General features: G+C 46.4%; 3 protein-coding genes across 3 annotated transcripts; 2 read left to right on the top strand and 1 right to left on the bottom strand.

The window, feature by feature from the left end:
* The first annotated feature begins 142 nt into the window (after positions 1-142).
* Positions 143-15,080, top strand: LOC144213959 (protein Shroom4-like). Its single transcript, XM_077742684.1, has 18 exons — positions 143-352; positions 3,106-3,257; positions 6,002-6,160; positions 6,816-9,258; positions 9,329-9,387; positions 9,629-10,660; positions 10,746-10,875; positions 10,940-11,212; positions 11,282-11,424; positions 11,488-11,633; positions 12,274-12,351; positions 12,766-13,223; positions 13,313-13,504; positions 13,583-13,678; positions 13,812-14,045; positions 14,112-14,259; positions 14,330-14,356; positions 14,461-15,080. The coding sequence occupies exons 1-18, from the start codon at positions 227-229 to the stop codon at positions 14,997-14,999; spliced, it is 6,435 nt and encodes a 2,144-aa protein (XP_077598810.1). The 5' UTR covers positions 143-226; the 3' UTR covers positions 15,000-15,080.
* A 75-nt stretch (positions 15,081-15,155) lies between these two features.
* On the top strand, positions 15,156-18,365 carry LOC144213315 (E3 ubiquitin-protein ligase TRIM39-like). The gene is made up of 7 exons (XM_077741709.1): positions 15,156-15,207; positions 15,701-16,451; positions 16,526-16,621; positions 16,690-16,920; positions 17,137-17,284; positions 17,501-17,527; positions 17,785-18,365. Exons 1-7 carry the CDS (start codon positions 15,173-15,175, stop codon positions 18,336-18,338), a joined length of 1,842 nt encoding a protein of 613 aa, XP_077597835.1. The 5' UTR covers positions 15,156-15,172; the 3' UTR covers positions 18,339-18,365.
* A 109-nt stretch (positions 18,366-18,474) lies between these two features.
* Positions 18,475-22,251, bottom strand: casq1b (calsequestrin 1b). The gene is made up of 11 exons (XM_077741708.1): positions 21,742-22,251; positions 20,444-20,537; positions 20,226-20,326; positions 19,956-20,067; positions 19,812-19,885; positions 19,609-19,739; positions 19,486-19,531; positions 19,318-19,372; positions 19,147-19,247; positions 18,968-19,042; positions 18,475-18,903 (listed from the first exon to the last, which is right to left on the bottom strand). Exons 1-11 carry the CDS (start codon positions 21,976-21,978, stop codon positions 18,646-18,648), a joined length of 1,284 nt encoding a protein of 427 aa, XP_077597834.1. The 5' UTR covers positions 21,979-22,251; the 3' UTR covers positions 18,475-18,645.
* Between the last annotated feature and the right edge of the window lie 712 nt (positions 22,252-22,963).

Below are 22,963 nucleotides of genomic sequence, written 5' to 3'. Positions count from 1 at the left end.
AGCACTTTAAATTTTGCCCTAGGTTGAAACTGCTTCTCTTTGGTGGAGCTTTCCATCAGTCACGCCCACTGTATCCCTAAGGGCGTGGCTTCCCTGCTCAGTTCCCAACTTTTTTGGTTCCTCCTCCCCAGGAGCTGGAGGACTTTGCCGGTGCCTGACCAGCGTCCATTCATTGTGGACCCGCGCCGATGGGGCAGCGGCGGTCGGGAGGCAACAAGCAGGCGGGATGGAGACCTTGGTGGAGCAACTCGTGTCCTTCCACCGCATCCAGGTGCAGCTGAGTGGCGGGGCCCCCTGGGGTTTTACCCTCAAGGGGGGTACGGAGCACGGAGAGCCCCTTGTCATCACTAAAGTGAGTCAGTTTTCCTTTTTGCTTGGTCACCATTGGAACTCCTTTCAGGATGGACTTACTTTGGGTTTTCCAGAGGGACCAAGACTACTCGAGTACAGAATTGTGTCCTAAATATTCATGTTTTAGTTACTTTTAGAGTACACAATGGCCTTTTAGATGGTAGGCATTGTTTTGTTTCTATTGGATGACGTCTTTTCAGTTAAAACAACAAAAAACTGAATAATGGTCCAGCTTACAAAACCATACTCAAAAGACGTAAACCGTTAAGTGAAATTTTCTCAGTGAAAGTTTATTCATAATCCAATCATAAATCAGACAAATCAGATTAAGGTAGTACTCTCAAACACATAAGGTAGCAAAACACTGAAGTAAATGTGTCTAAGGTGGGAGTTTATTCCAAAATACTGATGTTTTCATCCACTAAAATCAACCTTCATTTTGGATCCTTTATCGGAACTTACCTTAAAGTGAAATAACTAAGATTATAGTCTATTTATAAACATTTAGCTGTCATTCTTAGCATGTACCTTCATCATGGGATGCTTCTAAGGTGGTCTCGTTTCCAGGAGCTGTGAAATAAGTGCACGTATTCAACTTTTACTGCTGCCAATCATTTCCCAGCGCTAGCATACACGTTGGCCACTGTTTATGCACGGGTATGTGTGCCAAAGTTGGCCTCTGTGGAAAAACATGGCTCATTCATCTGGAAACCCGCGTACACAAGCACGGTTGCTGGGAAAATTCAAGTGATACACATCAAACTGGACTTTTATGTGAACATAGCGTGCTTCCCTACACAAGTGATAGATGTGAACTTCCTCAGAGGGGTCAGGGGGCTTTCTGTGAGGTGTTCTGGTTCCTTGTGAGGGGCGTGACGGGGGAAGGGCGGCCATTTGTTGGACATTCCACCCAAAGTAGAAGAAAATATGCTGCTACCACGTGTAGTTGTGCGTCAAAAGCACGTAGATGTGATCAGCTGGATGCTGACGGGCCAAGAAAATGTTTTGGAACCAAATTTGTAGTGCTATAAATTCCTTCACTTGTCAGTTTTTAGCAAACACTATAAAAATAGATGGTTCCTAGCTATATTTCTTCAATTTGGAAAGCGGAATGGGCCAATAGATGTCTCTATACGAGGAAATCAGGTAATAAATTGTCATAGAACACAAAGGGAGCCACATGTGGCTCTTTTGATGGGTGCATCTGGCTCTTTGCTAACCTGTGAGCTAAAATATGGAAATCCTAGTGACAGAACTGAGATATTACATCTAGAACTGCTTTAATCTCCATTTTTTTGCTGTAAACTATTCTGGGATGCATTCTCTCATTGATTAGCAACAGCATAAGAATATTTAAAAGAAATATTCATGTTTTTTCCACTTTAAAAGTGGTGAAATTACAAAAAAATGATGATAAGGCACTTGTTTACATGTATGTATTTTGATTTTTAAATACGTAGTATGGCTCATAAGGAATAACATTGGAAAATATCAATTGTTTATTGTCAAAAAAAGGTTCCTGATCCTTTCTGTAAATGAAAAGATTTACGGGTAGGGGACTTAGATTCAGGTGATGATTATCCTATGGGATGTCTTTGGTCTTTGCATGTTGTGTGTTTACGTTCAGGCGTGTGTTAGAGAGGGATTGGAATGCCGTTATCTTAAATCTGGAGACTTAAACGCTTGCTTTTGGGCGGCGTCTGGACACAACTTGGACCTTGTGGTCAAATTTCACTCCTTCAATTTAGTCCTATTAGAGTATAACTACAAAAAACATAAAGGAAAAATACTATGATGAACATGAACAAATAAAAGCACACCCCAGAAACTTTTGCGCAAGCTAACTGCTTATAAAAAACCATTTGGCCCGAAGCCCTCCCACTTCAGAAGGATTTTACGTCCTTGGATTCCGTCCCCGCTCACTTTTAACTTCTTCCCCCAACAGCCACGTTTTGTTGTGATGGTGTTTACTGTCCGTCGTGACTTTGAATGCAAATTCCTGACCGCTCTGGTGGCCAGAATCCATCTTGAGGTGGAAAAACCAAGACAAAACACTCTTTGTGTTGTCACCCTAGTGGACTCCTCCCTCTTTTCCCTCTTACTTTTTTGTATCCAACTTTCCTCGAGGTCTCTTTTAGTTGGACCGCCCCCAGCCCCCCCTTTCCTCGCCGCTCCCCGATAAAGAAACCCCTGTGCGAGGGGGGAGGAGCCAACATAGGGACCAAAACGTTTTAATCCCAAGGTCCTCTCACTGTTATTCTGGAATTAATCTGTCAAATTAAACACAAAAATAGAACTCTACCCTATCCAAACTATATAAATAGATCATACTATCCTAAATACCGCGTTTTTTCAGACCCGTACTTGTGTACACCGTCATTTTCTCAGCCCTGACCTCTCGCTAATGGACGGTTTTACTTGCGGCCTTTCTCCCTTAAGCCCCGCCTTCCACACGTCGACAAACTTGATGGCTTTTCGCGCTTATTCCGCCTGTGATTGTTTGCGATGAAAAGGCCTCTTGTTAAATACAGTCCAGCACGTCAGGTGACCGCCAAGCGCTGACAGTTTCAGCCCATGTGGGTTTTTTCCGGATTTTTCCAGGACGCAATCATAGCTTCCGAAGTACTACCCACATACAAATGAATGCAAGTCTAATTGAGGATGAAAATAAAAGGGTTTGCTTAAGCCAAAAAGGTTGTTTTTCTTATTTCGGCGTTGTACTTTCAGCTGTATTTTTGTGTGTATTTGGCATAGATCGAGGAAGGAGGCAAGGCGGCCCGTTGCCGGAAGCTAAAAGTGGGCGACGAGCTGATAAACATCAACGAATCGGCGCTTTATGGGAGTCGGCAGGAGGCGCTGATCCTCATCAAGGGTTCCTATAGGATCCTGAAGCTTGGAGTCAGGAGGTTTGTACTTCTTCTGCTGTAGTTCTGTCTAGAACTACAGTAAGAGCCATAAACAATTCACATTTTTGAAAGTTAATCCTTGAGAGCCATGCAAGTCAACATACATGAAAATGTGTGCCTTTTTTAGTCACTTTAACACTTTTAAAGTACAAAAAGTCTTTGAATTCTTTTGACAACATTGTTACGTTGTTGCTAATCAATGACAAAATCCATACAAAAGAGTATAATGAGAAAAAAACTGATTAGTAAGGTGTCAATAGCATAATACCAACCAATACTCACTTGCAGTTCCCATAGTTTACCTCACAGGTTACTTTAGAGCCATATCCACCCATCAAAAGAGCCATATGTGGCTCCCGAGCCATAGTTTCCCTACCCTTGGTCTAGCTCATTGGTTCAATTGGTAGAAATGTGAGCTTTGGTGGTGGATAGACGGATGTTGTTTACTCTTGATGAACTCATTTCAATTCACAATGGAAACATGACAAGAGCAGTATTTTTTTTGCTTTTGAGGGGGCGCCGTTGTTATTTAGTACTTTTGTGGTGGAAGTTTGGTCTATTCTATGACATGTTCCCTATCCAACCTCCAAATCCTCCTTTCCCGAAGGCTAAATCTGGAGTTAAGTCTGGGAAAAACCACGGGAATTCCAAAAAGCTGTGCCAGAAGTTCTCTGCTAGGGTCCATCTTGAAAGAATGTAAAAAAATAAACCACGTTTCTTTCACTTGGCACATTCATGGACGCCAAACGAGTTTTGTCGCCTGGACGTGGGAACGGCGTCCTTCCTGTTTTCAGCGAACCGGCCGCAAGTGGACATTCCTTCACCCGTACATAATTTCCTCTTCTTCCCTAAGACGTTTCCTGTCTGGCTTTGTGCCTTTTTGCGGCAGGGCGAAATAACCCAGTATAAATACTATCTATTTTTGATTTAGGGTGGATTAAAAGTGCTCAATTGATCAGAAACGGAATAAGAATTCATTATTCCATCCAACAATTAATCACAAAGCCCCATTTAATCGACTATTAAATGATTTAACAACATTTTTGACAGTTTAGTCCTTGTTTAGGGCCATTTATGTCCATTTATGTCCATTTATGTCCATTGATGTCCATGTATGTCCATGTATGTCAATTTATGTCCATTTATGTCCATTTATGTCCATTTATGTCCTAAAAAATACAGTTTTTGAGACTCTCAGTAGTACACAATCCATTTTTAACAAGAAATGACAACAATTTTGATAGATTCGGGTCTCAGTTTGCTGTTTTTTTTTGTAATTGCTGATCTATTCACTCACTAAATGGTTAGCGGACAAGCTAACATTGGCGCCAAACAACAATCAGCGGGTTGCCTGCTGACTGGCACTTATCTGTTGTCAGCAGATGCCGCTTGACAACAACACAAAAGCTTTTGCTGGCTCGTACACGCGTGGGATTGTTTTGGACTTTGACTGCAGACAAACGCACGCATGCCGTTGTTTTGGACGCCGTTCCCCGGACCGGCCGGCGCGGGGTCCGAGGTGCCAGGAAACATGGCACACAATAGACTGACCCCCACCAGCGCTTTCCCTAAACCAACAATGGACATTCTTAACATTCCTCAAGACCTCACACGCATAGACAATCATTTCCTGGATCTCGAACTCTAGCCTTGTAATCCCCTTCGACGGTTGAACTTGAAAGTCACCAAAGAATTGGACAGATTCCGTTCAAGAAGTGGTCATGCTAACAAATGGATTTCATGGATTAAAACATAACAAATTCATGTTATATTCGCCAATCAGTAACAGACATCCAATCCCTTTAAGTGAGAGTTAATAGCCCAAAGTTAAGGTAGATTACAGTGTTGTTTTTTTCCATTCTTAGAATTGTTTTGGCACAGATTTTGCACTCATTTGAATCTCTCTAGGGTTGAGAAAGTCCCCTTGTCAGGAGGAAGTACCACTACGTTTTCCTCCCCATTAAATAACAACATAATGTAGCCCGGGAGCTATTATTTTTGCGGCAGTGCCGTACTTTATCTGGCCTGAGCAAACTTCCTCTCGGAATCACTCCTACATCCTGCGTTGTGAGGGCGGTAGGGCTGAGAAAAAGTCCCGTTTGGTCTTCCGCGAGAAGAAGGAGGGACGTTAGAATCGGCGCCGAGTCCGAAGCCGGGAGCATTTCGCCCTGTTTGTTGCGCCGAGTCCGTCTGAAGGAGGAGCTTGAGTGATTTCAGAGGCTCCATTGTTAGGGAGGTCCGGCGCGAAGGCGTCCAACTTGACATTTGCCTCTGGACTTTACTACTCGTCACACTGGTGGGTTTCCATGTCCTCTTGTACTAAAGTGTTGGCTTTTCTGGCTTCCTATCATCTTATCTGGGATTCGCTAGCTAATTTTATTTGTGGGAACGACTACTGAGATTGCGTGACTGTAATTATCCGCCTTGAACTTTGCGCTAATGCTCAGCTGTTGAAATTCCATCTTATTTCTCTCTGTCCATCTCTGGAATCTAATTGGGGACATCAATGCTGTCTAGGAGACTTTCTCTAATATCCAAAAAGTTTTTAGGACTACTCGAGGAAATATTTAGACCTTGTCAGACCTCAATATCACCACTAAATTGATGAATTAATGACAAATGTAGATCTGTTAGCTCTGTATCATGCTAATAGGTGTTCACTGTAAAATTAGCAATATTTTAAAGCAGATCCTCTTGCTTTAAATTGGAATAACACACCAAGATTCCATCCCTTGTCCCTACAGGCGCAGCATCCCGCACATCAGGCCTCCCTCCTGGCTCCCCCCTCCTCCCCAACCCTGCACCGACTCCCCCTCCTCGCCCCCGCCGCCTCCCGTTCCACCTGCCATGCAGCTCCACCCTACCGTCTACTACACCCTTACCTGGAACGCGGAAGACAACAGGTGAGCCCTCCTAATCCCACCTATGTTCCAATTGTACTACCGGGCCACCCCCCACCCTTCCAAAAGTCCCCTCAACCAAAACTGTTGCTTTAATCCCATGCAGGGCAGGCTCTTGTTCTATTTTTAACCCTCTATGTCAACACTAGGATCTGATAACCAATCAGTGAGCTGTTCTTTGTCTGTCTGGGCGCAAAGAAATAAGCTTTTCACTTGTTCCTGCGTCAATTGTCCAACAACGCTAACTCTTGAGTCCAGAAAACTCTTTAGAATTTAAAGTTTGAATAGAGTTATGGTAGTAGGAGTCATTGTTTTGATTTATTTGACTAAATGGAGTTACAATGGCAAGAAGTATGAGGGAATTTTTATATTGGGCATTTTGATGGGACATGATGTCATCCACAATAGCATGTGTGTCCCAGAACAAGTGGACAAAGAGAGGAAGAGTACTCCGGTAAACTAGGCTTCTTTGGGACTTTATGTCCTGGCACAATCAGAACGTCCAATCATGTGGCTCTTTTCATGTGGCCAGTCCTCCCCGTCAAAATGTATTAGATATCAATGGACGTCAATGCCAGTCAAAGACTTTTAGTCTCGATATTATTGAAGATATCATCCAAGTATTGTCTCAAAACCACATCTGTCCATCTCTTTGCAGTGACTTGTCGATGCAGTGGGGACAATTGTGCAGACCGTACTCTTCCACCGACCAGAGCAGTTCTCTGGGCTCCATGGAGAGCTTGGACATAGCCACACCGATGACTCAACCCTACTCCGACTCGCGGTCTTCGCCCGTGGACCCGCCTCTTTCCGTCAGCAAGAGAGATTCGGCCTACAGTTCCTTCTCGGCCGGCTCAAACATGTCAGACTACGCCGTGGTGCCGCTCAGGCCTGGCGAGGACAACTCCCTCCAAGGCCTGAGGTCTTCTTGTCCCGGCTCCGAGGTTGGGGACGTTAATTTGCCTGGGGAGACGCGGCAGATTGGACTCAAGTTCAGATCATTGACCAGGCCCAGGTCAAATCCTTTGGAGGTGAAAGAGAGGGCCTCATCTGTCTCTCATGAGGACTACAGGAGGGAGTCAGAAGGTGTCATAAAAAATGGAAGATGCGGAATAGAAGCACAAAGCAACTCTGATCAATTTCCAAACAGTTTTGAGGAGGTTCTAAGCTGCCCTAATCTTCCAAATAAACGCCGGGCTTCCGCTCCAACGGATATGTCCTACACGGACAGCATTCCTCCTCCATACAATGACCCAGGAACTCAAAATGGCTTCCTCCAACAAGGAGAAGACAGCCAAATGGGACATTTTGATTGCTATATCCCAAATCAAAAGGTAGAAGGGCCATTTGATATCAAGGACGATGCCGACATGACCTCTAATCAACTCTCTTGTCTACATATCACTGCTGGACCTGAAGTTCAAGACCAGTGTCCAAATCCACAAGCCCCTATAGAAGGCTATCACTGGCAGGTGGACCCTCAGCAGGCTGAACTTTTGCAGTATCAGAGCAACAACTCTTCGCCAGAAACCTGCAGTCAGTCATATCCCTCGGATCATTCCTGTTGTAGTCGGCAGTCTCCAGTATTTTCATGTCCGACGGAGAACCAAGGAACGTCAAACGCCGATCCCTTGGAGCCACCAATCACGTGGAACCGAAGCTGCTGCTCAACCCCTGCGTCTGACTTCCTGGAGGACGAAATGGGAGTTAATCGACATTGCCACCAATGGGGTCGCTCTTTCAGTGTACCTGAAGACCCATCCACACCCTCAAAACAGTGCCAAATACTCCCTGGTGATTTTCAACCTCTGAGTGCTGCTGCAAGCGTCGACACTTTAATAGACGAGCAGAAGGCAGATGAGAGCGAGAGAAATGAAAACCAAATAAAGGAAGATGACGCAACTATAAGGAAGCCAAACTCTTCAAAAAACAATCGGCGGAACCGCCGCCGTAGCGAGCGATTTGCTACCAACCTGCGTCATGAAATCCAGAGGAAGAAAGCCCAACTTCAGAAGAGTGGCGCACCGCCAGGGCCACTCCCTCATGGGGAAATTGTCCAAGAAGAAGACGCTGCTGAGGACTCAGAAGACCCAGATGGCGAAAACAAACTTGTTTTTGTCCCACCTGTAGATTCCCTCAACCAAATCAGAACATCTGATTGTAATTTACTCCCTTTAAACCCCAAAAATGGCAACAATTCAACAACATCCACAACTGCAGCCGTACAGATTGTGGACACAGGCGTCCCCAATTTCGGAGTCGGCGTCCGAGTGGTGGAGGAGCCGGCCCCCGCGGGTAAAGCTCGCCGCTGGCGTTGGACTCCTGAGCATAAACTACAACCAGAACCGGAACCGGTCAGAGTCTACGGTGTCATCGGAGAGAACGTTTTGGGAGTCACCCCGTCAAGCCATGGAGTTTGTGCCTTCACCTCTACTTCCAAAGCTTCCAGTGGTTCTTCTGCTTCTTCGTCCTCTCAAATTGAGTCGGACATATTACCCTTTGCGGATAGGAGGAAGTTTTTTGAGGAGACTAGCAAGTCCGTGGTAGGAGGAGCCAAACTCCCTGGGGTCTCCACTCTTAAATCTCATGAAGAAGAGCAAGTTCAGTACACAAATCGGCGCAGATATTCATATCAAGGAGGAATCCGGCAAGAAATGACCTTGCCTCCAAACTCACTGGTTGATAACCGGTCTGCGGTATGTAGTAGACAAAGGACAGAAAGCGAACCGATGAGGGAATGGGAAGAGAATGCCAGGAAAAGACAGGACAAAATGTTCAGAGAAATGCAGCAGGAGAAGGAAAAGGAAGGGCAAAGAGAGAGGGTAAGGGAGAAGGAACAACGGGAAAGGGTGAGACAGTGGGAATATCAGGTGGAGCCGGACCTAGAAAGGCCAAAGGAGACTGAAAATCTCCAAAGAGAACCAAGGGACGAACTGGAAAGGCAAAGGAAAGACTTGCACAGCAGTTCTTATATAAAAGACAGGGATTCTGACAAAAATCACAGTGGTCAAGTGGAATCATCTGCATTTTACCGAGTCGAGACAACTGTCCAGCCATCTCTGCACCCAGGTTTCTCGCCCAGAAGCCACACCCCAACTCAAGTAAGTGTGGTAGTCTTTTTAAGAAAGACTTGTTACCCATGTGACCTAACAATGTCTTCTGTGATTGCAGTATCCCACCCGGCAGCACAAAGCAAGCAAACTGAACAGAAATTACAGCCTGACAGAGAGGTGAGACACTTCCTTCAAGTATACAATAAGTAAACGTCCTCATTTTGCTCACACACTCACGTCATCTTTGGGTAATTGTTGCTAAATTAGTCCCTAGTGGATTGTTGAGGAGTTGGCAGGAAATCCTGCTCAGTCACACTGGCCATAAATGACTATTTACCTACAATGGTTCTTGTATGATGACCATAATGTTAAAGTTTAGAGTGGACCCCACATGTTGACTCTCTGAATCCCCTTACAGGGACTGGAGACAGCCAGCAGATGCCACCAGTCTACATTATCAACCATCCCAGCCGGCATCACAGATACCGAGCGACAAAAATGACCGCAATGGACACATTACAGCACCACTATCGCAAAGAGGGCGTGCCGTTTCCGAAAACGACCTCCGGGTCCGGCACCGATCCCCGTCACGTTCTACCAGCCACAGGTTGAGCGAAGTGGTAGAACGAACAGATGGAGAGGAGCCCCAGAAAAAAGCACCTCCCCCAAGGCCGCCGCCACCCAATTGGGAGCAATTTCATCGCAGACGTGCGTCCCACCATGCGTTTTCTTGCACAGCCCCACCTATAGCAGACCCCTGCTCTTTGGATCACTCCACCTCGGAGCCATCGAGGCAGAGGTCCTACAGCCTCCCCCCTCAAAGACGGGAAGTCGTAGAGTTCTGCTCCAACTGTCATCAATCCCGTATGCAAGAATCTAACTTGAGCCACGTCCCGTCCAATCGTCCTCAGTACCCCGAGCCCTCAGTTTCCGCCGGCCTTCCAAGTCCAGTGTTCTCTAGGCGGGCCTTCAGGCCTATAGTCCCGACAAATGGACATCTAGATGGGGATTTAATCCCTGAATCTTTCTATGAGCCGGAAGATAAACCACGAGGGGTTTTTAATGAGCCACAAAAGGTAAACGAATCGGAATCAACTTGCACTCTAAGCCCTACACACAGCCTAGATGTAGAACAGGAGGTCCCCATAGAGACAGACATTGACGACTTCCAGGAAGAGGACAGACTTTCCGTGGAGGAGCTTCTCACTAGTGAACTACCTTGCTTCGCGTTGCCAGTCACCGTCCTGGAAACCGATATTGACAGTTTACCGGTGCCGAGAGCCAAACCGGTGAGCGACGTACTCAGCTCGGCAGAGGAGGAATTCGAGAGTAGCCGGGAGAAGCTGAGCCTGGACGAGTTCTTCCCTCACAGCAGCGAAGGCGAGTCGGTTACTGAAAGCTGGAGGGGTGCCTTCCATAACCCTGAGCACAGTACTGACAGTTTAGATAGGTAACGTCTTTACATTGTCCAATTGCTGACTCTTCTGTTAAAATAGTGGACATTTTGTCATGGTTTCAATGTCCTTCTGTGACAGGCGGTCCGGCGCCAGCTCTAGCTGTTCGTCTTATTACAGTACGTCAACAGCCAAGGCTCAGCTTTTGTCACAAATGAAGGAATTGACAGGGAAGAAAGAGAGGGATGAGGACGATGAGCTGACCTACAAGGTGAGCTACAGTTTTCAAACACCATATCGTGGAGATTTCTCTTTCTATCTTTTTCCATGTACAGAGACAGCTAATGGAGAGCTTGCGTAAAAAGCTGGGGGTGCTAAGGGAAGCCCAGCGGGGGCTTCAGGATGATGTCCGGGCTAACTCACAGCTGGGGGAGGAGGTAGAGAGCATGGTCGTGGCTGTGTGCAAACCCAACGAGGTGGACAAGTTCCGCATGTTTATCGGAGACCTGGACAAAGTGGTTAGCTTGCTTTTGTCCTTGTCGGGACGACTGCTGAGGGTTGAGACAGCGCTGGACACGCTCGACCCAGAAAGGGACGACGACGAGAGGGTGAGAAGGCTCACAGCGTGGCCTTCATTCAAAAGAAACTTTACAAAATCTTCTATGTTTGCTATCTAGCTCTCCCTGCTGGAGAAAAAACGCCAGCTCATGCGACAGCTGTCAGAAGCCCAAGACTTGAGGGACCATGTTGACCGCAGGGAGCAAGTTGTGAGCCGAGTTCTGGCCCGGTGTCTTTCCCCAGACCAGCACCGAGACTACAGGTACAAGTAATTGAAGGTCTGGTGTCTCTGTCCTGGCTCATGATTGGCTTATATCTCCCACAGCCATTTTGTGAAGATGAAAGCGGCGCTATTGGTGGAGCAGAAGCAGCTGGAGGACAAGATCCGGCTCGGAGAGGAGCAACTGAGGGGCCTCAGGGAGAGTTTGGGACTGGGACTGGTTCTGGGAATCCCTCTGGGGTTCGGTTTTTATTAAATCCAGACCCCAAGTGGACAAATGATTTTTTGTTTTGGTGCAATTTGAGTTTGAAACTCCACATGGAAGCATTTTTTTGAGAAAAAAAAACATTACTTGATGTGACTGGAAAACCAAAGAGAAGTTTTTTTGGGGGTGGGATTTTTGTGGTGCCTCTGCAGGGTCATTTGTTTTGTCGAAACTATATCAAACATTTTGATTTACTGCGTGTATTTTAATACTCGCAAACATGTATAGAATTGCCTTGTGTCTATAATGTATACATTATGTGTGTGTATATAAGGAATTTGAAGAATATTGCTGAATTGTTTAGAAAAAAAGAGCAAATTGTCCTAATAATTAGGTCTGTTCTTTTCATTTTAATTGCCTGACTCAGTTAAAGTTGAAGGAATACTTTTTTTTACCAAAGTAAACCAAAATGTCCATTAAACATTGACAAAACGCCAAGTTTTTTCAGTTTTTCATAAGTACTGTGTTTTTTGTGTGTACATATAAGATCTGGTTTGTTTGTCATCATGTGTTGCTTTAAATTCAGTTTGTCTACCTGGCTTAGAGGAACAAGATATTTAAAATAACAAAAGTAAACAAACGACGTCGTTCTCAGGTGTCTAGTTTCAGGGCGTCGCCCAAATGAGGGTGTGGGAGGTCCGACAAACGTCCGTGGGAATCAGGAGCCTCACTACCAAAGGAACAGCGTCCAGAAAGCATTAACAGTGAGTATTTATTGATATAACAAAGTCCATTTTGTTATTGTTTTCTCCGATTTGGATCCTGCTAAGAATCGTGCTACTCTTTTTAAAGTGTTCATGTAGCCAGTGATGAAACTTGTGATTGACTTGTTGTGCCATTGACTGCACAAGACGTCCAATCCATTTGGACTGGGTAACAGCCAATGAAGGGATATCCATCCCAAAATGCATCGATAACCGTCAATGGCTGCTAAATGTAGCCCTGAATGATATTTCAATGCTAAAGCGTAAGTCATGGTGTAATAGGTATTAAGGTCCTTGCGCCATCAGGTTGGTTGACATTCCTAACACGGCATTCCTGACTTCTTCCTGCTCAACTCGAGTTCCATTTCAAAAAAACAACTCCCGATTTGACAGATCGTTCCTCCACGATTCTAGGCATGGATTCCTCAGGAGGCCGGGTCCTAAACGAGGACCAGTTCTGCTGCTCCATCTGCTTGGAAGTGTTTGTGGAGCCAGTATCGACTCCGTGCGGCCATAGTTTCTGCAAAGCCTGCCTGCAAGGTTACTGGACCCACAGCAAGAGGTTTCTTTGCCCCATGTGCAAGAAGAGCTACAGTCGGAAGCCAGAGATGAGCGTCAACCGGGTCTTGGCTGAGATATCCGCTCAGTTCCAGGAGCTGGCCGTGGCTGAAAGTCCAAGACCCTCTGTGAGAGGGTCTGCGCTCAATCTAAGTTTGGACCCTGGGTCCCCTGCTACCCCGGACTCTGGCGAGTTTGCACGGGTTGGCGATGTCCCCTGTGATGCTTGCATTGGGAGGAAATTGAAGGCTCATAAGTCATGCGTCAACTGTCCCGGGTCTTTCTGTGAAACCCACCTGAGACATCACAAAAAGGTAAGGCGGCCTGTTGTTTTCAGTTTTATCCAAAGTTTGAAAATAGGCATATTGTTTACTTCCAAATTACCAGTGTCCTCAATTCTTAGGTGAAGTCCTTGACATCCCACCGTCTCATCGAACCTACCTTCCACCTGGAGGAGAAGATCTGTAAGAAGCATGAGCGTCTCCTGGAGGTTTACTGCCGTAGTGACCACGTTTGTGTCTGCAAAACATGTATTGATACATCACACAAGTCACATGATGTGGTCTCTGTGGACCACGAGTGGAAGAAAAAGATGGTTTGTCTTACCTGCATAACCCAGCCGGTTTTCCACAATGTGTGATGCTAACATGGACTCTCATTCTCTGTCCTTCAGAGTAGCCTCGGGAAGAAGCGTTCTGAACTCAAGCACCTGATTAAGGAACGAGCCAAAACATTGGAAGAACTTAAACAATCTATTAAAGTCATTAAGGTGAGATTACTCGTGTTGCATTAATGTTTGTGCATAGCAGCATTCAAACGAGGCGAGGTTCACATGTGCTGGTCAAACCAGAAGGACCAGTCTAGAGAAAAGTCTATTCAAGTTATAAATGTGTGCATTTCAGTGTAGTGCACAGAAGGAACTGGAAGAGAGTTGGCAGGTTTACGCCGAGTTACAGCGGCTGGTAGAGCAGAGCCAGGCGGAGCTTGTAGAGCTCATTGCCACCAGGCAAAGGGAGGCCGAGCGCCACGCGCAGGAGCTAGCGCGAGGCCTGGAGAATGAGTTGAGTCAATTGAGGAGGCGGAGCCATGAATTGGATGCTCAGGCCCAGACTGAGGATAAAGTACTTTTCTTGCAGGTAGGTAAAACATAAGTTAGCTACTCTAGCCCTGAGAAGTGACTGGACCTTGTTTGTTTACTGTAGCGTATGGCTACCTTGCCGCCCCTGCCTGAGCCCAACGATTGGTCAGCGGTTAGTGTCAATACCGATCTCTACTTGGGGACCATTCGCTCGTCGGTTGGCGGTTTGGTTGACAAGTTTCAGGAGGAGCTGAAGCGGCTCTATGGCAAAGGTAAAGCCTTCATTTTTCATGCAGTTATGTGTTCATTTTCTGCTTTATAACGCAACTTTTTGCGCCTCAGAACTCCGGAAGGTGCAGAACTACTCCAGTAAGTTCATTTATATAAAAGAATAGCCACAAGATGGCGCAAAATTTTGCATTCTCAGTTGAAATGGGCACCATTACAACTACAAAGTTCTTTTCTGTTCTCAGGTGAAGTCATACTTGACCCGGCTACCGCACAGAGGAACCTGGCACTCTCCGAAGATGGCCGCCAAGTGAGATACGAAGAACGCAAAAGCTCTCACTCCGAGGGCCCGAAACGTTTCAGCCCGGCGCTCTTCGTCTTGGGCCGAGAAAGTCTCAACTCGGGACGACACTACTGGGAAGTGGACGTAGCCCGGAAGACAGCCTGGACTTTGGGCGTGGCTAATGCCTCGGCCCAACGCAAGGGCGAGATTGCACTTAGTCCGGCAGGTGGTTACTGGTGTCTCTGGTTGAAAAATGGCCAGGTGAAAGCCTTAGCCTCGTCCCGCCTTCTTCTCCCTCTGCCTTCACAACCGGCCAAAGTTGGAATCTTTCTGGATTACGAGGCGGGTCAGGTGTCTTTCTACGACCCCAAGTCGCGCTTACACCTCTACACCTTTCTTCATACCTTCAACGAAAGCCTGTACCCCATTTTCAGCCCTTGTCTGAGCCATGAGGGTAAAAACACATCCCCTCTGGCCATAACCCCTGTTAAACATACTTGACAATTGTGGAACATTTCCAGAAAGGACTTTGAAGGGCATGTGGTGGTCATATCATGTTGAATAAAGATATCTTTACACTTACTTTGAGACCCGACAGCGACGTTTCCATGCTTGTGTATCTGGGTTAAAGGGAGGAGTATATATATATTTTGGGTGGTAGTCTTGCTGGTCTCATGTGTCAGTGCATGGCTGAATCTCAAAGCAACTGGTGAGTCGTTTTGCAGCATGATTTTATTGGTGTTTTACCCTTTGTTTTGAGCACTTTGTCAAGTGTTTCTGGGTAATTAGGATTGCTTATTGCATAAATACATCATCTTTGTCTCAGCATTTCTTTTGTGTTTTGCTGAATACCTGCCAACTCCAAAAGAGGGGGTCTATGTTCACGAATTGAGACTCAAGGCTAAGACACAAGTCCAAAGTTTTAAATGTTGGTACTTTCAGGAATATATAAGATGTTTACATTTAAGTAATGCTTTTGGAAAGGGATTCCCTTCCCAATATGGCTGCCCTGGCAACATGTCAATAACTAATTGTACTTTAGTATACTTTTATAAGTATGTACTTCCATATTATTTCAATTGAAATACTTGGAGGACATCCTTCTCGTTTTTAATGGCCTGAACATCAACTCATAACAAACTCACTTCACTTCACATCTATTATCGGCTCTTGACGGGATCTAATCCCTCTAAATGTGACAGCAGGTGGGAAAAGGCTGCCGGGTTAAAAATGACGCTGCCTCTTCGCCGTGCAGGGATGTCGTCCCCCGGGAATCTCTCAGAAGAGCAGGTCCACTGTTCCATCTGCCTGGATGTCTTCACCGACCCCGTGTCCATCCCTTGTGGACACAATTTCTGCCAAGCTTGCATTCTGGGCTACTGGAAGAGCAGCCCACTCTACCAGTGTCCAATGTGTAAAAAGTCCTTCTTCAAGAGGCCCGATTTAAGCGTTAACACTGTCTTAAGAGAGATTGCTGAGCAATTTAAGGACATGCGGCGAAAGACTGGGACTGAAAGGTCCACCAAAGGGAAGAAACGGAGGGAAGAAGACCAGGAAAGGCTTTTAGATTGTGAAGAAGAAGGACTAAAAGCCGAAGTCAAGCAGATACCCGCCCCAAAAATGCCCCCATCTGTGCCTCTGGTCACTCCCCCCTGGCAGGAGGTCCTCTGCGATGTCTGCCTAGGCCAAGGACGTCCTAAAGCCATCAAATCATGCCTGGTATGTTTGACTTCTTACTGTGAGGAACACCTAATGTCACACACCAGCAGGTTCACCAAACACGAGCTGATGGAGCCTGTGGCCAACATGGAGGACCGCATGTGTCCCAAGCATCAACGGCTCCTGGAGCTTTTCTGCAAGAAGGACAATGTGTGTGTTTGCGTCCTGTGCACGGAGACTGACCACAGAGCACATTACACAATCCCTGTTGAGCGAGAATGGACTGAGAAACGGGTGAGTCCATTCAGTAACCAAAGTAAAGGTCTTCAAATCCTAAACTACTCCACTTTGTACTGTTGTTGTTACAGGCCCACCTTAAGAAAATCCAAGTGGATGTCCAACAGAAGATCCAGGACCGAATGAGGAAAGTTGAGGACATCAACAACTCTGTGGAACTCAACAAAGTAAAAGATTCAGAGGTTTAAAGATCTGGACAGGTTCTGACTTGGTGCCTATTGTCTCGCCATGACAGGCAAGTGCTAAGAAAGAGACGGAGGACAGCGTTCAGGTCTTCTCTGAGCTGGTTCGCGTCATCCAGAGAGCTCAGGCTGACGTTGTGGCGGCCATTGAGGAGAAGCAGAGGTGTACGGAGAGCCGTGCCCAGAATCTGGTCACCCGACTGGAGCGGGAAATTGAGCAGTTGAGGAGGCGAGATAACGACCTGGAGAACATGGACAGAACGGACCATATTCACTTTTTGAAGGTGGGACATGAAATGGAATCCCAGAGTTGTCCATGACTACTTGATAGGTTCATTAATAATTACCCTTCTTTGTAATTATCAATAACTGCAGGCAGACATCTTTTTCAATTATTGACATTTAATTAAATAGATTGGATCACAGATAAGAACCTTAAGGGAGGATGTCTTCAAAAGTATCCTCTCGAACAGTATTTCTTGCTGTATTTGCTTTTGTAGAACTTTCCAGCCATGAGCACACCCCCATCAGTCCAAGACTGGACTGACATGAACGTTCCCACAGATGTCAGCATTGGTTTGATCAGGACGGCGGTAACCAGACTGGAAGCTACTTTTATGCAAATAGTGGACAAGCTGGCTGATAGAGGTACTGCTTCTCAATCCTGTCCTTATAATCGTTTGATTATGAGAATTATTTTGAAGAAATTCTTGCACTAAAAGGCTTCTGTAGCGGATTAAGGGATACGTGGAACCCTTTTAGACTCCATGTCATGCCTCCATTAGGCCATAAATCTGTCAAAATTGCCTAACATTCCGTACAAAAAAACTCACAGTACCTTTTCTGTCCTCATGTTTATCACAGAGATTGAAAAAGTCCTGAAGTACACAGGTAAGCTGAATGCCCCGCCCACTACACTGTATACCTGTAACAAAATGAGGCTTTTTTAGGGATTTACTCATTCCTAACCAAGAATAACAAACAGAAGATACTTTTGTGACTATGCTAATAAAGTTTGGGATGATCTTATTAGTAAATCTAACCTAAAACTGTGGTGACAAAGTAACATACTATTTTGCAGGACTGGATAAGTCTTTCAAGAGTACAATTATCTTAACATAACTGAGTATCCATCCTTCTTGATATAGAGGACGTAACTTTGGACCCAGACACAGCCAACCCATGGCTACAGCTATCACAAGACAGGCGGCAGGTGCGTCACCTGGGGGCGTGGCAAGACCTCCCTGAGCACCCTGACCGCTTCGACACAGTTGTCATCGTCATGGGTCGAGAGGGTTTCTCCTCTGGCAGACATTACTGGGAGGTCCAAGTGGGCGAGAAGGACGACTGGTACCTTGGAGTGGCTAAGTCCTCCGTCAAGAGGAAGGGGCGCATCTCGGTAAGCAGCGCCCATGGCTACTGGGCCCTCGCCATGAAGAAGGGCAAAGGCTACCGGGTGTCTACCACGCCGCCTATCTCACTGCCACTCGCCACCAAACTCAAGAAGGTGGGCGTGTACGTGGACTATGACGAGGGCCAGGTATCCTTCTATGACGTCAAGGCCCGTACGCACATTTATACTTTTTGCCAAAGGTTGGCTGGGAAGATTCTGCCCTTTTTTTATTTGTATTGCTGCGACAAAGCCTCCGACACTGTGGTCATCTGTCCCGCGGTGGACAAATCTGTGACTCCGCCCAGTTAGAATGAACTCGGGAAATACTATGTATGATTTAAGCCTGCTTCAATAATTGCACCCAATACAAATAAGACATTTTTGTTGTTGTCCTGTACTGTGTATTTTTATTATTTGGGATGTGAGAGGAGTAAATGTTTCTGGATGACTTTTAAAACCATTTATTTTGAATTTTTCTGATGATTTTTGATGTTTTTGAGCTCTGGTTATGTAGGAGTAAGTAGAAAACGCCAGCGCAGTCAGTTTGTTGAGGACATATTCAGTTAAGCACCACCTACTGGGGCATCAGAAAAGTGGACAGAGACAGTTGAGGATTCTATTCGTCGTCATCATCATTGTCATCGTCCTCATCATCATCGTCATCGTCGTCATCATCGTCGTCATCGTCATCATCGTCGTCATCGTCGTCGTCATCGTCGTCATCGTCGTCGTCATCATCATCGTCATCATCCTCCTCCTCGTCATCGTCGTCTGGGTCGATCTTTCCCGAGAGAACGTCCTCGATCCACTGCTCCAGCTCCTCCGCCGTAGGCATTTCATCATGGTCATCCATTTCCATCCAAACGCTGTCAGCCTACCCAAAGAAGATCATCAAGTACCCAGACATACAAGGTCACCGCTAAACTCGGACTACCTACATCCTCCACGTCTACCACGCCAATGTGGGGGGATGAGAGGTCAATGCGGAAGGTCTTCTCCCAGTAGGGAACCAGCTAAGAGCACATGGTTGGTTTATTGACATTTGAAACAGGACAAAAGAAGTCTGGTTGAAGTCTATTCAAAAAGAATGATGTGTGTGTGGGTGGTGTTTGTCTACCAGGGGGAAATTGTCAGGGTCGATCCAGATGATGCTCAAGTTGGGGTTGTCAGTGTTGTCTCGTGCAACCTCCTTTAAGATCTCCAGGAACTCAAAACCGTCTAATGAGGGGAAAAGGTCAACAAGGGCTCTCCCTGTTTTCAGGTCATTATAACCCAAACCCTAACCCACCTGGGTCGTCTTCCTCAGCGAATGCCACGATGTGCTCGCCATCAATGTCGTCCTCCTAGTCTCCCATAGGACATTCACAAAAAGACAGTTGGGTGTTTATTCCGGACTAGCAGTAGTACCCAAAAAAGTCTAAAAACTCGAGTAGCTTTACTTTGGTGGGCAACTTACCCAGATTTCGTACATGCTGTGAGGTTGCAGCTTCCTCAAAGTCGGTCTGAAAGAAACAAAAAGGATGGAAAGTGTCTCGTTAGTCCAAGAGTCAGTGTTGGAGACGTCTGGGTTTTGGCAAACCTGTCATGTTGCTCGATGTAGTCAACCAGCTCAGCTTCGGTGTACGGTTTTCCGGGAATGCTGACGGATTCCTCCATGAAGGGCTCGTAGAACTCCACCTCGTTCATCTTCAGCTTCAGTTTCTTGGCGATCTGTGGCAAGACGGAAGCCCAACTCTCAGAAACCGCTATTGTCCATTTTAGTATGAGCAAGGAGATGCAAACCTTGGGATCGAAGGTGGCAAAGAATTTAATGAAGGGGTGAAACTCCTCAGCGGCATCGTCATACTCGATGAAATCTGTAAAAAGAGGTCAGGGCTGAGAAGGCAGGCTCCAGCACTCTTTTGCGTAACTTCGTTGTCCACCTACGAGCTGATTTCTCGCTCTTAAAGTAGCCCACTAGCTTGATGACCTCGTCCATGTTGTGGAAGCCCTTCAGTTCTCGTTCGTTGTCGATTATTTCCACAGGTTCTTCCATCACCTGCGTTTCAGTTAAAAGAACGCCAGAGGATGTCTTAGACCACCCGTAGGACACTGTAGATCAAATCCTGCTCACGGACTTAACCCACCCAGGCAAGACAAGATCATGGTGGGTCATGGTATGTTTTGATTTCATTAAATCTAATATTTGTTGCTTACGTCATAGATGAACTCCACCAGGGTGTCTGCAGCCAGCTCGCCGTCATACTCAATGATCTCATTGTTGGCAAAGATGTAGACGCTCTCTACCTCGTCCAAACCTGACGGGTGGAATCAATAAAATGTGGGATTGAGGGCCTGACGGCAACAATGAAAAAGCTACCGAATTCCATACAGGGCCAACTATGTTCAGAATGCAGAAAATGAGAAAATCCCACCCAGCTTTTTGGCTACGGCTGTGTCTTTCTTTTCATCTACCAGGCCAAATCCAATGTCTTCATCGTCCAGGTCATCCAGAACTTGGGCTGCCAACTGCAAAGAGAAGAGTTGTACTGTGTAAATCTGTTTTGTATTATTAATGCATTCCAGTCTGTACTTCTGTACTTGAGTAAACACAGTACGATGTTGCACATCCGCAAACTTCCTGCATTAAGTCGGGCGTCACTTCTTGGCAACCTCATGACCTTAAAAGCAAATGCTTTGGACTGCTGCCTTGCACTTTCTAAATCGGAGTGAAATAAGAGCCAACAATTGACAGCCACCCCCCCCCCCCCCCCCCAACCCCAGCGAGCCCCCAAACACTTTACAAGAGGAAGGGAGGTGCGGGTTATGGGTACAACTTTGAGATTCCGCGACAGGTGCTTTGCTCCCTGTAGGTTCGAGTTAGATTGCTCCTTTCTCATTAAGCTACCTCATTTTAGGTCTTTGTGCAGCCTTACATATATTAAGAATCAAATTCATCATCACTGCTGGCACGGAGAGGCAAATTTATGATGGATGCACGTGAATAAATAGTATTGAAGCGCACTAGATTGCAGCAGTTTACACAATGGCCGCTCTCCAGGTTCAGAGCTTAAAGAGGCCTCCAAAATCCTCATTGGACTTGACGGAGAGGTCGTACAAAGGGATGGCAGTGGTGGGAGGGTCGGATGATGCAACACAAGCTGTTCCGTAAACCCGCTGCCAAAGGGATGAAGTCACCTCTGCCTTTTGGACAGGTTTAGTTGGACTGTTGGCATGGTAACATGTAAATCTCAAACATCTTCCAAAGTTTACTACAAGGAAACAAGCAAGGCACCACCAGGTATGCTACATTCTCACACTGTCTCTCTGGTCTTGAATTTTCCCGCTTCCATCTCCATTTCCCCAAGCACAACGAAAAGAATACTTGTCAGCTAGAAATGCATGTGGTTTTGTTACCTTAGCAACAGACTGGCTTTTTTCCCAGCTCTGCAAACGTGAGAGAATACAAGCAACAGTAACAAACAAAGCCTTTGCCACTCAGTGCAGGCATTTAGATCTTCCCTACCAGGTGCTACAGGATAGCAGCTAACTAGACTTAGTCTGGACTGAACTGGCCCAGTAGGGAGTGTTGTCAATCAGCCCAAGTTTGACTAGGATGCAATTAAACAAAATGTGCATCCTAGTTACATTTCAGAATGTAGCTCCCGATTCTCAGTCCCGATCCATCCGAGGGTCTCCACTAAATCCCGACCTCCAATTTCTAGCGACCCACCTCCAGAGCCAGCTCCTCGATCTGGAACTGCTTGACGGCATTGCGGTCCCCGTCCACGTTTTTGTGGTAATAGATAACCATCACGTCATACTTCTTCATGATGGACTTGTAGTTCTTGGCGCCGAGGTCGTGAACACGGTCCTTGCCATCGTACTCGGGGATCTGCAGACCCTTCTCGCATGAGGCCAGGACCCCCACGGTCAGAAGGGCTCCCCAAAGCAACCAGCCCCACTTCATGTTTTCCCCGCTCTCAACCTTGACTGAATGGTCCCGAAAACCAAGTCTGCTTCCTGTCCCTGCTGGCGAGAGAAGAACAAGACCCGCGGCAAGGGGTTCTCCTTAAGAAGCGCTTCCGCATAGAGTGGCTGACGACACGGGCTTGGGGTTACGCTCCTTAGGAGAAGGATGGCCAAGAAAAATGTCACAATCAGAAGGGTGCGGGCCGGTAGGAGGAGTTGAGCTCACGAGGCCACCTGTTGGAAGTCTCTTGTCAGGAGAAGCGTAACGTCTCCGTCCCCGAAAGAAGAGCCCGACCCCCGACGTGCCATTCCCATATTAAGTTTGGCAGAGCGGTCAACTAAAAATAAAACCTTTGCGGGACAACACTGTGGACAGGACACTGTAGAGACACAGTACTTGACAACTCCTTAGAAACAGGCTTGGCTGACAACAAGACTTTCCACCCGTACCCAAGATCACGTACGAGCCACCCACAGCTCGGGAGCACAGGCGAGGGTGGGTAAAACCTCTACGACCTCACCTGGTTGGCCACGCCCACCCCAATGTTGCACACCCTTAGTACCCAAGGCCCCTTTTTGGTAGCTGCTTATCTGACTAAGGTCCGTCATTTTCTCCTCTTTCCAGATAAGCTCCAGAATCTGTTGCCGCGGTAACAGAACTCCAAATGCGTTGACGCTAACACTAGCGGAACAGAATATCATCACCCCCAGTCGGTCGCCACCTGTCGACACATCCAAGTACATGTTCACATTGTTTCACATCAGTGACTATCGTTGACGTCCAATCATCTGCTGTGAGTTTATCACCAGTAGACAGATGTCCAATCCATTTGAACCGGGGAATGAAAATTGTACACAAGGCCGCTTTAAATGGATACAAATTTGTGTAAAAATGATTTTAATATCCACTTGTAAAATGCTAAATAAGAAAAGATAGTTTTGTTGGTCTGGGACGATGAGCTTTTTTCAGAAGCGCAATGAGG

The sequence above is a fragment of the Stigmatopora nigra genome, chromosome 20 (assembly GCF_051989575.1).
Source record: "Stigmatopora nigra isolate UIUO_SnigA chromosome 20, RoL_Snig_1.1, whole genome shotgun sequence".
NCBI lineage: Eukaryota > Metazoa > Chordata > Actinopteri > Syngnathiformes > Syngnathidae > Stigmatopora > Stigmatopora nigra.
This window is presented reverse-complemented; position numbering and strand designations above follow the sequence as displayed.